Source organism: Branchiostoma floridae, chromosome 11 (assembly GCF_000003815.2).
Source record: "Branchiostoma floridae strain S238N-H82 chromosome 11, Bfl_VNyyK, whole genome shotgun sequence".
Classification (NCBI taxonomy): domain Eukaryota; kingdom Metazoa; phylum Chordata; class Leptocardii; order Amphioxiformes; family Branchiostomatidae; genus Branchiostoma; species Branchiostoma floridae.
The window spans coordinates 17,835,143-17,849,590 of NC_049989.1; the positions used below are offsets into that span (position 1 = coordinate 17,835,143).

The 14,448-nt window shown below is 41.3% G+C and overlaps 3 protein-coding genes across 3 annotated transcripts in view; 1 reads left to right on the forward strand and 2 right to left on the reverse strand.

Annotated features, from left to right (window-relative positions):
- Nucleotides 1-329, forward strand: part of LOC118425300 — a 7,157-nt gene extending 6,828 nt beyond the window's left edge. The window contains exon 5 of the mRNA XM_035834105.1: nt 306-329. Coding sequence (XP_035689998.1) covers nt 306-329 — 24 coding nt within the window. The remainder of the gene's footprint in view (nt 1-305) is intronic.
- Nucleotides 330-1,045: 716 nt separating this feature from the next.
- On the reverse strand, nt 1,046-4,301 carry LOC118426313 (zinc finger protein 271-like). Its single transcript, XM_035835620.1, has one exon. It carries the CDS (start codon nt 3,633-3,635, stop codon nt 2,031-2,033), a length of 1,605 nt encoding a protein of 534 aa, XP_035691513.1. The 5' UTR covers nt 3,636-4,301; the 3' UTR covers nt 1,046-2,030.
- A 4,395-nt stretch (nt 4,302-8,696) lies between these two features.
- LOC118426316 (zinc finger protein 436-like) lies at nt 8,697-13,151 on the reverse strand. The gene is made up of 2 exons (XM_035835623.1): nt 13,027-13,151; nt 8,697-10,965 (listed from the first exon to the last, which is right to left on the reverse strand). The coding sequence occupies exon 2, from the start codon at nt 10,953-10,955 to the stop codon at nt 9,951-9,953; it is 1,005 nt and encodes a 334-aa protein (XP_035691516.1). The 5' UTR covers nt 10,956-10,965; nt 13,027-13,151; the 3' UTR covers nt 8,697-9,950.
- Between the last annotated feature and the right edge of the window lie 1,297 nt (nt 13,152-14,448).

Sequence of the window (14,448 nt, forward strand, 5' to 3'; positions counted from 1 at the left end):
GCGCTAGAGGAGTCATCCGGCTGATTTGGTATATCTCCAAACCACATGGAGATGTCCCTAATCGGCCGGCTGACTCCCCTAGCGTACTGTATTTACTCTATTTGACCAATTTCTACAATTAGACCACCAAACCACGAAGCCTGGTAGAGGCTACATATAGGGGACTTTGGCAAGTCAGGAATAAAAGTCTAGTAGGAGTCAATTGGCCTAGGAGTGAACTGGCGGGCCGACAGGTAGTTGGATAGACTGCAAAGACTACCTGAAACCCTATGGAAACTTATTCGTCCGACATTTTTTTCATCCAGCTGACACGGCTGCTTGAAGACTAGCCAGCTGTTTCCGATTGTTTGCGAAAGTCGTTAACAGTTGCCAGCACATCGCCAATCAGTAGCCATATGTCACTTGGTATGAGAGGAACATTAATTACTATACCTTATGCGCATACTTACCCTATTGGTAAATTGTGAGACTATTAGCGGCAAATGTAGGTTAGAGTAAGGTCAACATCATGAGAAATATTTATGAGTACCTATCATGTCAGGGGTATACGTAAATATATATATGTATACAGTTGTATGTGTATTAATTATAACTGTCAACGTCATTCGGGCTACAATTTCTTTGTATGTTTGTGTACTCTGCAATGTTGTTTTGTTAATAAAAGTTGAATCGAAATTTAAAAAGACATAAACTGTGTAAATTTGGACGTCATTTCCGAAAACAACAAGGACATTCTGATAAAACTCATGAAAAGGGATAAAACTTTGATATTCCCAACATGCGTATTTTGGAAAGTGGTTGTACATTCAATACAATTCAAATACATTATGCTAACAAGACTAGTTTTATTCATTATTCATATGCTGATAGTGTCAAGATATAAGGCTGGCCCTGGCAAAGGAAAGTAGGGCACAGCTCTCCATCTTCATGACTACCTCACCATACCATCACCCCCCCCCCCCAAAAAAAAAACTGCCAGGAGGGTCAAGGGGCTATCTAGGTAGGTAGGTAGATAGTGTCATCAAAACGCACCAATTTAACCGTCTTTTGGACCATGTTGCCTTTATTCTTGGAGATATGTTTGTTCGCTGAACATCATCAGGTATAACATACAAGTAGTATTAGTACAGCTAATTTCTAACAAAGGTCAATTGCGGAAATTAGTCAAAATCTTACGTGCGACATATCTACAAACTAACAAAATCTCAATTTCAATTGTACACGTTTTAATTATATTGTTATATTAAGAAAAGTGTTCAATGCACTCTACAGTATAATCGGACGTACAATTTCAGTTATATGTTAGAGCGGCAGTACAAAAATTTCCAACACCGGCTCAAACAATGAGGCTCAATTGTCCATTCTATATCTCATTACACTTCCAAGCGATACAAATGTTTATTCCACGCAGCTATGTTATCTACTCTAATGTATCTAAAATGTAGAGGGACATATACCATACTAACCACCGCGACCTACGATATTAGTTTTTCTATCTAACTAACTACTAGTATTGTTTGTTTGCTGCAATTCTTACACCTCATGTAGTCTCAATATGCTTCTACCACATAAGGTGTAAATTATCATCATCATCATAATTATTATCTTTCGTCATCAAAAACTAGACGCGCAGTGGCAAGGGACAAAGGGTTAATATTGAAAGTACAAGAGTACAATAAGAGAAAGGTAAACCTTCAATACAATAGAAAAAGTTAAAGTAGAGAAGCGTATCACATGATCTTTGATGATTTATCAACAGTCTTCTTCCTCATCTCAAAACCACAAAAATCAGTGACACTGAAGTTTTAACTTTAAAAATGCAACTGTTTTTCTAAACAGCTCGCATTCATCAATTTCTAACACGATCTTAAATTAAATAGTTTGTGAGCGGAGGGAATAGAAACCCCAGTAAACGAGATAGGGTTATCTACTTGCATCAGTAAAACATACATTTGCAAACTTTAGTTATCTTGGTTCTCTGTGTAACTGTCTCTTCTGATTACCCCGTCTGCCGAACTTGGCTGTTGCCTTCACATCTGTAGCCGTACACTTTCATTGCCGTGGGTTCGCATGTGAACTTTTAGATTACTTGCCTTACCGAAGCTCTTACTGCATTCTTTACACTGATAGGGTTTCTCACCAATTTTATGGATCCGCATATGACCGTTTAGAGAACCCAGCTGACCAAACTGTTTGCTGCATTCATCACATTTGTAAGGTTTCTCTCCAGTGTGAGTCCTGATATGGTTCTTCAGGTTATACAGTGTACTGAACTGCTTGCTGCATTCATCACATCTGTAGGGCTTTTCACCGGTATGAGTCCTCATATGCTTTTTCAGAGAACCCAGCTCACTAAACTGTTTGCTGCACTCCTCACATTTGTAAGGTCTCTCTCCAGTGTGAGTCCTCATGTGCCTCTTCAGATGACCCAGCTGACTAAACTGTTTGCTGCACTGCTCACATTTGTAAGGTTTCTCTCCAGTGTGAGTCCTCATATGGCTCTTCAGAGAACCCGGCTCACTGAACTGTTTGCTGCACTCCTTACATCCGTAGGGTTTCTCTCCGGTATGAGTCTTCATATGCTTCTCTAGATTACAAAGCTGACTGAACTGTCTGCTGCACTGCTCACATTTGTAAGGTTTCTCTCCGGTATGAGTCTTCATATGCTTCTCTAGATTACAAAGCTGACTGAACTGTTTGCTGCACTCCTCACACCTGTAAGGTTTCTCTCCCGTATGAGTCCTCATATGCTTCTTAAGAGAACCCAGCTCGCTAAACTTTTTGCTGCACTTTTCACACCTGTAAGGCTTTTCTCCAGTATGAGTCCTTATATGTCTCTTCAGATGACCTTTCTCACTAAACTGTCTGCTGCACTCCTCACATTTGTAAGGCCTCTCTCCCGTATGAGTTCTCATATGCTTCTTTAGAGAACCCAGCTCACTAAACTGTTTGCTACACTTTATACATCTATAAGGTCTCTCTCCAGTGTGAGTCCTCATATGATTCTTCAGAGAAGCTAGCCCGCTGAACTGTCTGCTACACTCCTGACATTTGTAAGGTTTCTCTCCAGTGTGAGTCCTCATATGATTCTTCAGGTTACCCAGGTCACTGAACTGTTTGCTACACTCCTGACAACGGTAAGGTTTCTCTCCGGTATGAGTCCTCATATGATTGTTCGCATGACCCAGCACACTGAACTGTTTGCTACACTCGTCACATCTGTAAGGTTTTTCACCGGTGTGGGTCTTCATATGTCTTTTTAGATTACCCAGCCGACTGAACTGTTTTCTGCACTCCTCACAACGGTACTGTTTTTCTCCGGTATGAGTCCTCATATGAGTCTTCAGAGAACCCAGCTCACTAAACTGTTTGCTACACTCTTCACACCTGTAAGGTTTCTCACCTGTGTGAGTCCTCATATGGCTCTTCAGATGACCCATCCTACTGAACTGTTTGCTGCACTCCTCACACCTGTAAGGCTTCTCACCGGTGTGAGTACGAATGTGTCGCTTCAATTCACTCGCACGACGAAACTGCTTGTCACACTCGCTGCACTTGTGTGTACTCGGAAGATCCTCCCCACGTCCATCCCCATCCTCCTCTTGATTCAGTTGTGGTACAGCTTTGGTTGCCATGTGGATTTAGTCTTCAGCACTGCAGTAAAAATATCGTAAAAGAAATTATAAAAATGCATCAGGGATTTTAATAGAAATAGATATTTGCCAGTATACACTGACAAATTCGCGTTTGTGCTAATCTTTGTGGAAAGTTGTGAGTATGTGACACAATTTGTGAGTATATACCAACACTATTTATGTCAGCATTGCAAGCAGTTTTGAAGTGTTCATCATAAAACTGCAGACTGGAGTTGAAGCATTGCTTATATACTGCTTTTGTTGATGCTCTTATTCAGGAAAGGGACATTTAGATGTAGAAGGAAGCTGTTAGAAATAGATGGAGACAAGCGTGACCTGCTATTAATAACTAGCGAGAAGCGAGACATGTTTTAAGATGGTTGCCATCTTGGGATTTTCACATGTACATCTATCGGTCACCTACAGATTTCTGTCAACTAGTTAATAGGCAAAACCCAATGTCTTCCGTCCTTTCAATGTTGCAGTACCATTCTGCATTACTAGTCTGCGCTTCAGCACCACCCGATTATAGTAAAATAGCCAGCAATCAATAACAGGAAATAATTGTTCACTGCAACAAATCATGTCACCTATTTACAATTTCCTCCGACATACATGACATTAAAACACGGAACTACTAACAAATAGATACTGGTAATTTGTATTTCTGCCCACCTAATTTCATACTAAAGCTACAGCATCTGTCGCAATAATACAGCTGTTTTTGTTTAGAAGATTATCAAGATGCTTTCATCGTGAGAGCTCCTTCGTAATATTCAAGAGGCGAAGATAGAGTCAGATTGAAAAATCAAGTAGGGCTAGATTTAGATCACCAGGCTTTTAGCGGATGTTTGAAAATCTTAGAAAACGTTATGACTTCCATCCCAACATCTGCTTTGAGATTTATCTACAAGCAGATGTGAGGTCAGACTCACTATTTAAGGTGTTTTGACGTCTTTACAGTGGCCCGTGTTTCCCTTGTTCGCCATGCACATATAAAGGAGAGTTACGCAAAAAAGTATCAAACACACTCCAAAAAGCCTGAATCGGATTCCATATCTGCTTGGAGATTGCCCGTCCCACAACTTATCCCGAATTCCATTGGAACAAGACAAAGGAGTGGAAAGTAAGAGGAAAGAAAGAACGGTTCATCCAGGGGAAATGATTTGCATTGGGACAATGGGACCTTCGGTATATCTCAGATAATGGCTTTGTATTGCCTGGCTTCATCGTGAAAGCTTTTGCACAGGGCCCTTTGTGTTCTCGTATTCGCCAGGCAGATGTTACGGTGGGTAAATACCGCTAACAATTTTTATATAACAATTACCTACACAATTCTTAACCGCCAAATTTCCTCTCACAAAACAAACCAAAATTTTTTCTGGCCATAAATTTACAAAACTCATCAAATTTTGTCTGAGTCCTTGAATAACGTCATTGCTGGGACCAAGGAGGTTGCTTGGATTATGCCATTTTAGAACTTTACGCTTTTGTGTGAGTTTGAACAATGCGGCTAGTTGGAACATCGTTTTTACCAGAACAAATAGCTAGTCCAGACAAGGGCTTGAGGACAGCAACTAAGCAATAGTCTTACCTTGTGGATGCTCGTGGGAAGAAGTCGCTTTCCCAAGTCAAAATTTGACCTCCTTGCTTGGACGCAGGACTGTGACAGTGTACGTGTCCGCTAACAGACCTTGCTTCACATGGAATGAATGACGTACTCCGAGATTACTGTAAATGCAGAAACTTTCGCGGTGGATTGATGTTCGCGGTATTCGATGGGGCCGCTTCACCGCGTATTTAAAACCACAGCGAACATTTTTCCATGGCAGTAAGAGACTACAGTGCATGGTGCTACCGCGAACTTTAAACCACCGCGAAAAGTTTTTTTCCAGCTACCGCGAATTAAATCCCCGCGAACTTAAATGCATTTACAGTATGCAAATCTCACCTGCTGTGGCGAAGCAGGGCTCGTTTCTGAGACACTCACTTGACTGCGTTCTTTCATACTCTCCAAGCAGAGGTTAGGCTCCGGCTGTTTTTTTAACGTTTTTAAGAGCCTAACCTCTGCTTGGAGAGTAGTTCTTTTAGACAATCGTTTCTCAATCATCTCCTTTGATAAGGACAATGATGCTTGATAAGAGCAAGGTAAAAGCTCCTTGATAAGAGCAAGGACGTTATAAATGATTTACTCCCTCTTCTTTATGGAAGACGTACTAGTGAAAGGGAATGACATTTGCCAGGAGATCAGTGGCCAGGACTAATTTCTGTCCCGGAACCGGTCGTAGCCTTTACGGCTTTAGCTACAAAAAGGTCTTGAATGTAAATTGTAGCGCCCCTTCAGGGAACAATGAAGTGGTCGGGGCGATCAAAACAAATCCCGGCTCTCTTTGCGCGTCGCACCTACTTCGCCTCTGCAGACAATCTTGCAAGAAATGTCAAATTTCTACGTCACTTGTACGCATGTGTATGCAATTTCTTCAGGATATTCAATACAAAGCTATGTTTCACAACACGAGCTGTATTAATCGTGAAACTCATTGATTAAAATGTATGGATGGTAGGGAAAAGTATAGACAGGGGGGCCACAAATAAGGATTACCCAGAAAATTGGCCCTATATAATCGGCGTACACACCTGTGGTCTCTCGGATGTGTACAGTAGTTGCTGTTTCCGGTTTGGCATCACCCCGTCCATAGATCGCCCCCTAGTGTGTTTCGGCTGATCTGGCTGGTTCCGTGTTGCCTCCGCCACATCCGCATCTCTTCCACCGGCTCTCCCGACGCCTCGCGCTCGGTCGAGAGTCTACCTCCTCCCCGAGTCAACCCCCTGTGATTGCCGAAAGGTTGGGTGAAAAGCGTAGCTGCAGCCCCTGATGTTCTCCACTGCTAGGCTCAGAGAGCGTCCTGTCGAGCGCAGCAAAGTCAAGCGCCACACACATCCAATACGGCGCTGCCACGCAGGCGGCTTGCCATTTTTGCGCATCATAATATCTCTCAAGATATTTTTGTAATCATGTTGATATCTAGTTTTAGAGCAATAGATGAAGTAATTTCTTCAAGGTCGAGTGAATTACTTTGCTGAACTCTGATTGGTTAAGCCACCTAGGACACCTTGCACCTGGTCAGGGCACTATGCACCTGGATTATAAAAACAAGGGAATGCTGTTATATGCTCATTCGAGCCCATAACACTGAGGAAACCATACGGCGAAACGTGTTTGTTGTGTATCGGTTCGAAAAAAGTTCCTAAACGGGGAACATGCGGCTCCGGCGTCTTTTCTGAAGATGTGGCGTAAGTGTCAACGGTTGTCCTTCTCCACATACCCCATGATAATCTAGTTTGTGTATCACAACTCTGTTGTCCGGGGCTGTAACTAGCCCCTCCCCTGTAGATGGAATCCACTTCATCGTAGAGACGTAGATTATATTATGTATATTGATGAGTTATCCGAATGAAAGCTCATCTGTGTTGGTAAATTCCATATTGCAAAAGTTTAAACTTTGTTCCAACACAAAGAAAAGACTCACCATAAATTTTCGGTCGAGCACTCCGACCTTCTTCAGATGAAATGATTCGCTGACTAATCCGTGATGGTGGCAGGTTTCGCCTTCCAAACTGGAAATACAAACATTGTTGTTGCAAAGCGTTTTACTTCGGATTAGTCAGCGAATCATTTCATCTGAAGAAGGTCGGAGTGCTCGACCGAAAATTTATGGTGAGTCTTTTCTTTGTGTTGGAACAAAGTTTAAACTTTTGCAATATTGATGAGTTAGTTGTATATAGATAGAAAGTAGGTTGGATCACCTTAGAGATATGAGTAGCATGAAAAAATTATATTCCTCATATATTTTGTTAAACCAACTACTGTATGTTAATGCAGTGATTTTAATTTCTCGGTTTTGCTCTGACTTTTGCCCGCTGGGCCTCCTTGTCTTTCTTACTATCTCTAAGCACTACAAGTACGTACTGTGCATTGTACAGTACAGTGTATTATGGTGTGTTAACGATGAAAACGCACGGATAATAACAAGACTCAATGCACACATGGATTAAATCCTTGAATGCATATCTATTAAGAATAGGCATTCTGGCATGTACATATTGTTTTTGTTTCCTTGCGATAACAAATGGAAAGGGACTGCCATAATTACGTTCCTTTGTACCCATAATCAAAATGCAACCAGGCAAAACATTCACCAAAAACTGAAAAGCATAAAGGCACACTGAAGAATCATGACCTTTTTCTAATTCTCCTCACTTTAGCACTCAGGAATTGTTGCTTGCTGAGCTGTATAGAGTTGGAGAAAGGCCCCGTGTATGTTTGCACTGTGCAGGGACAGGTGTGTTTACTTGTGTGGGTGTTCAGCACCAAGGACAGGCATGCTCGCTTTTGGGTGTATGGTGTTCCGTGCCAGGGACAAGTTTGTTTACATGTGTGTGGGTGCTGTCCAACACCAAGGACAGCTGTATTTGTATTACTTAAACAATGTATACATGCAAGAAGCACTTCATACAGATAACCATGACAACCGTAAGCAAGATAGGCCTGAAAGAGTCAACTAGGCTATCATAACATGGTTCGCAAGATTTGATGTTGCCCCCCCCCCCTCAACCTCCCAAACTAGCGAAATCCTGGTGTCGATCCAATGTTAGCTGCGTGTTTGGCGATCATAGGAACAAACCAGGGCTAGAATTTCAAATAGAATGGATGGCACATTATTGTTTATTTATTTGAATAGTTATTCTTCGTCATTATTCACCAAATGTGCGACTTAAACAACAACTTCAGGAAGGTCACTATTCTTCACTCTTATAACTTCGAGAATACTGCAGACCTGGAAAGACTGAACAGGTATCCTTTGTACGCCTGAACATTTGTTAACTTTATTTTTATCTGTGGCCTTGAGCAGTAAGAGTTGACTGACAGCAAACTTTATTGAGTTGTCTTGTCAGAGGAAGAGAGAGTTACCAGTCTAAAGTGAAAGATAAACTTAAATAAATTATGCCAATAGGGAATGTTATTCATCTGCGGATAGTCATCAACACGTAACAATCAAGTCTTTTTGTGGCATGTTGCCTTTATTGTTGGAGATATATGTTTGACAGTCACTAAACATACAACAAATCACCAGGTAACATACAATTAGTGTTAGTACGGCTAATTTCTAACAAAGGTTAATTGCGGAAATCATTCAAAATGTAATGTACTGTATGTTAATGCATGTTGATTTTAATTTCAATTTTACAAAGTAACAAAATACCGCGAAGAATTACAATTCTACACGTTTGAACTATACTGTTCAGTGCACTCTACAGTATAATCAGACATACAATTTCAGTGATACGTTAGAGCGGCAGTACAAAAAAATTCAACTCTCTCACAAGGAAGTTCAATTGATAAGGCTATATCTAATTACCTTTAAGTGATACACCTTTTCTTTCCATGCAGCAATGTTATACACACTAATGTACGTATCTATATCTAGAAAGACACACATCATACTAACCACCAAACTACGATCACCTCATATAAGTGTTTTCTAACTACTAACGTTACTATTGTTCGCTTTTCAAACGCTGCATTTCTTATACCTCAGGTAGTCTCAATGCTCTTCTGCCACAAGAGATTCTTAAACACTAATCATCATCATGATCGTAATAATCATCATTCCTCATAAATCATCTGTTAAACTCACATTAGACTTTGAAGTGTCACATTTTAATCATTCCGAATGAGATCGATTTTATTATTGACATAGATGTATATATACTTGAGGGTGTGTAGATCCACACTTTTAAATTGTAAAGTTTAGTGGAAATTGTGAGAAGTATATTTAGATTAATGCACTTAGGCAGGACATTCCATTGTTTTACTCCTAAGCGCCAGGCTGTCCTGTACACTGTACGAGGCAATTTAGTCCTCCGACTATAATCTTGTACATGACATTGTGTGTTTAAATAAATAAACCAGTTCTCTCTCATAAAGAATAGTTCCAGCTGTATATTTAAGGTTTGTCATCAGTGTGGATCCACATATGAGTCTTCTCCAGATGAGTTTTCTGCAGGCACTGTTCACAAGTGCCTGCTACACTGTTCACATTTGAAAGGTTTCTCTCCACTGTATGTGTCTTCAGGAAGCCCAGCTGACAGAACTGCACTGTGCACACATGTAGGACTTCTAACAACATTAAACGTTTAGATCACTTGGGTGACGGGAGCTCCAATTGCATTTTTTAACCGGAAGGGTATCTCGACTATGTGATTCTTCAGAGAACCGAGCTCACCGAACTGTTTGCTGCACGCTTCATGTCTTCAATGTTTCCCTCCACTGTGAGTCCTCTTCATATGAGTCTTCATATTACCCAGCTGACTGAACTGCTTGCTGCACTGCTCACATTTGTATGGCTTCTCTGCAGTGTGCGTCCTCATATGCGTCTTCAGATGACCCAGCTGACTGAACTGTTTGTCACACTTTTCACAACTGTAGGGCTTCTCGCCAGTGTGAGTCATCATGTGCTTCTTCAGATGACCCAGCTGACTGAACTGTCTGTTGCACTCCTCACATTTGTAAGGTCTCTCTCCAGTGTGAGTCCTTATATGCGTCTTCAGATTACCCAGCACACTGAACTGCCTGCTGCACTCCTCACATCTGTATGGTTTCTCTCCAGTGTGTGTCCTCATATGGTTCTTCATGGAACCCAGATCACTGAACTGTCTGCTGCACTCCTCACATCTGTGCGGTTTCTCACCTGTGTGAGTCCTAATATGCCTCTTCAGATCGCCCATCTCACTGAACCGTTTGCTACACTCCTCACATTTGTACGGCTTTTCGCCGGTGTGAGTCCTCATATGCTTTTTCAGGGAACTCAACTCACTGAACTGTCTGCTGCACTGCTCACATTTGTATGGTTTCTCACCTGTGTGAGTCTTCATATGCCCCTTCAGATGATTCAGCACACAGAACTGCTTGCTGCACTCCTCACACCTGTATGGTTTCTCGCCAGTGTGGGTCCTAACATGCGACTTCAGATTACACAGCTGACTGAACTGTTTGCTGCATTCATCACATTTGTAAGGTTTTTCGCCAGTGTGTGTCTTCATATGAGACTTCAGATGACCCAGCCGACTGAACTGCTTGCTGCACTCCTCACACCTGTAGGGTTTCTCTCCAGTGTGAGTTCGCAGGTGTTGCTGCAATTTACTCAGATGACGAAACTCCTTGTCGCACTCGCTACATTTGTGGGTACGCGGAAGATCCTCTCCACGTCCATCCCTATCCTCCTCTTGTTCCAGAAAAGCCATAGCTTTGGTTCTCATGTTTCCAGCACTGCAGTGATGATAATGGAAAATATGTATTTAGAGATTCTTCTAGAAATAATAGCTATCAGCATACGCAGATTTGCGTTTCATCGTTTTTCATGTCGGGGAAAAGTTGTAAAGAAGCGGTACAATTAGCGTGTAACACGTGTTCTTATTGAGTACTATCTTATGTCAGGAGCGAGAAGCGTTATTGAAGCGCCAGCTAGCACTTTATGATAGTATTGCAGGTGGATGTATTATGGTAGCAGAACACGGGTCTATGATGTTGGTACACAAAGTCAAAGTTGTACTGATAATATTGCTGAAGGCTGAGTAGAAAGTCTTATTTGAGAGGCAGTCAGATATAACATGTGTTGCGTGGCCAAGGAATGTGTTGACTTTGAAACTGTATGCCAAGGTTTTCTAATCTCAAAGCAGATCCTATGGGAGCATAATTATTCATTCATTCATTAATCTTGTAGGGTAGTACCTTCTGTTGAAAAAAACTGATTTCCAAGGGAGCCCTGCATGAGATGAGGCAAATCAGTGTAGCTGACCTAGGAGTGTGTATTAGGTAGCCAATGGGCAATACACACTCCTAGACAGGTTGCACTCCTTTGCCAGCTTTTGATACTATCTTATGCTACCGTAGGTTCTGCTTGGAGATTATAGATTTTCGAGTTGGTGTATAAAAGCACCCCATTACACAACTGCGCTTCTAGTGTGAGACGGCTACACTTATTCGACCTCCGCAGACCACCATTTGAAAGTGGGCACGAGAAGGCGATACGCTGAAAAAAAATATTTAGGGTTGTACCCAAAACTCAAACATAGTATTCGTTTTCTTGTACTCCTCTAGTGCACATTACACGCACTATATGTATAGATATTTCTAAATACCGCGTCCTCGGTCCAAACCTGTTGCCCTGTTGCCATTGACTATAGAAATCTGCATGGGTCAGACCTTCAAATGACTAAGTGTCTGAGCAAGCCTCCTTGATCAGGGAGTGTATTTACGTTTTATATGCCTTTCCAGTGATCTGGGTTTTTGTTCTGTCCGCCTTCCGAGTGTTACACCTAAAAATCTCCAAGCTAGCATTCCAGAAAGCCTGAACAGAACCCTACATCTGCTTAGAGATGATTTTTTCTGTACTATCTCCGGATGCCTCTGTATGACAAAAGGGTTGGAAGTAATAAGAAAAAGGAATTAATCGCAGTGAATTGATTTGCATTGAGACAATGGGACCTCCGACATATTTCAGACAATGGCTTTGTGTTGCTTGGCTTCATGTGGAAAGCCTTTGTACATGTCTTTCTGGGCAGACATGAGCAGACATGACATGTGTCCATATGTTGAAAATCGGGAGCCAAACGAAAAAAATCGTAACCATTATTCCCCACAAATCATGCTTATTCCAAGGACATCCCGCAACCGTATGGCTTCCAGTGTATGATTCAAGCTACTAGTATCTTTTATAGACTTTTAATCTGATTTGAGATCCTTGACCTTGGCAATTTGATATACCGGTAGTACACCATTTATATAAGTACTAGAACAATGGCCTACAGAAAGCTTATCCGCCATTTTTTTTTTCTCACAAAACAGACCAAAACGGTTTCTGACCCTGATGGAGTATATTTAAACCAAGGAGTTTTCATCAACATTGAAAGCTCAATGGTTACACGGCTCATCAACTTGTAACTAAGTACTCTCCAAGCAGAGGATGGTGGGGAAATCGTGACCATTTCCTTTCATCCGTTTTTTTTCGATCGGGAAATTTACTCCTTTGTGTGCGTTTGAATCCTCAGAGTGAAGCAAGGAGCTCGATATATAATTTTTACAAGAACTGTAACAGTGGTGTTCAAGGACTGCTAAACCGAAGACGCCTAACGGCTTAAGCCTTTATGGCCGAACGGTTTGCACGTTCGATTTGTGATCCGGCTGCCCGGGTTCGGCGCGGGTTCGAATCCCGGTAGTCGGGGTGTCGGGGTGTTGTTTCTTTCTGTTCTTACTCGCCCCTCTGGTTGTTTCAGAACATACAGCTAACAGACAAGGGCTTGAGGGTAGATTCAAAAGCAACAGGCTTACCTTGTGAATGTTCGCGGGAACAAGTCGCTCTCCCGAGCTAAAGAGATACCAGTATCTTGCTTGGACCAACGCAGGACTAACAGTGTTCGTGTCCACTCACAGCGCTAGCTTCACATCGAATGAATAACATACTCCGAGATTGTCCAAATCCAACCAGCTGTGACCAATCAGGGCTCGTTTCTGAAACATGTGACGGCGTCCTCTTTTCAGACAACTGTCAGACCATTTTTAACCTCCTTGGTCAGACAATCATAGAAACTTCTACCCCCAACAGAAGGTTTATTGAACTAGAAAGGCCGACATTTGCTTGAGAGCAAATACAGCATATTTCAGCCATAATGCAACAATAGGCCTTGAGGTCGTTGGCCATTGGAAAATGACCCAAAAAAATCCCAAATATATCATTTTAAAGTGTTCCATGCCAAAAATTATACATGGGTCATTTGGATAAATATCTAGAGCACCGCTTAACCAAATTTCGGGTCATTTGGTTGTAAAACGAGGGAACAGGAGCCAAAAATGTCCAATTTTTGTCCAAAAACGGCCATAAAATCGCAATATTTAGCATTACGTTGTACTGTATGGAAAAACTGTTATTGAATTCATGCACACATAATTGAAGGGCACTTTTGTACCAAATTTCAGGTCATTTGGTTGTAAAACGAGGGTACAGGAGGCAAAAATGTGCTTTTTTTGTCAAAAAATGGCCAAAAATCGCAAAATTAAGCATTTTGTTCTACCGTATGCCAAAACTGTTATTAAATCTGGGTGGGCATATGATCAGGGCACCTCTGTACCAAATTTCATGTCATTCGGCTGTAATACCAGGGCACAGGAGCCCGAAATATACATAAAAATTGACAAAAAACTCAATAAAATCATTTTGAAGGCAGATATGAAAAAAATGGAAAAAACACCTGAGGGTATTGGCTTACTCTACCTTTGTGCCAAATTTCAAGTCAATCGGTTTAAAAACGGCGGAGTTGATTCGATTTGAAGATTTGACAGGAGAAAGAAAGAAAGAAAGAAACATTACGAATACAATATATTTCACCATACCTATGGTATGGCTGAAATATAATAAGTACAGATTTTCGCACGGTGGTTATTTCGTTATTAGCTGAAATAATGACACCAAATTTGACGTTTCGATAAATCGGCTTTAATCAAACGGGTTGTTTATAATCATAATGGCAAAGTGGATTTAGATGTTATCACGCTGTATAATGTTTACCGACCCTGGTTGAAATAAGGACATTAACGTTATATATATCATATATATGTATGGATTCTATAAGCAATGACATTCTATATTTCCTGGAAATAGAGACTGGAGATATATATTGCAAATTGTAGTTTCGGGCCGGCCAACTCCTTTGGTGTGTTATTTGTCTATCTGGACAATTTCTACTATTTCCAGCG

Coding starts and splice junctions, on each gene's coding strand:
- LOC118426313 (XM_035835620.1), bottom strand. CDS start 3,635: ATGGCAACCAAAGCTGTACCACAACTGAATCAAGAGGAGGATGGGGAT.
- LOC118426316 (XM_035835623.1), bottom strand. CDS start 10,955: ATGAGAACCAAAGCTATGGCTTTTCTGGAACAAGAGGAGGATAGGGAT.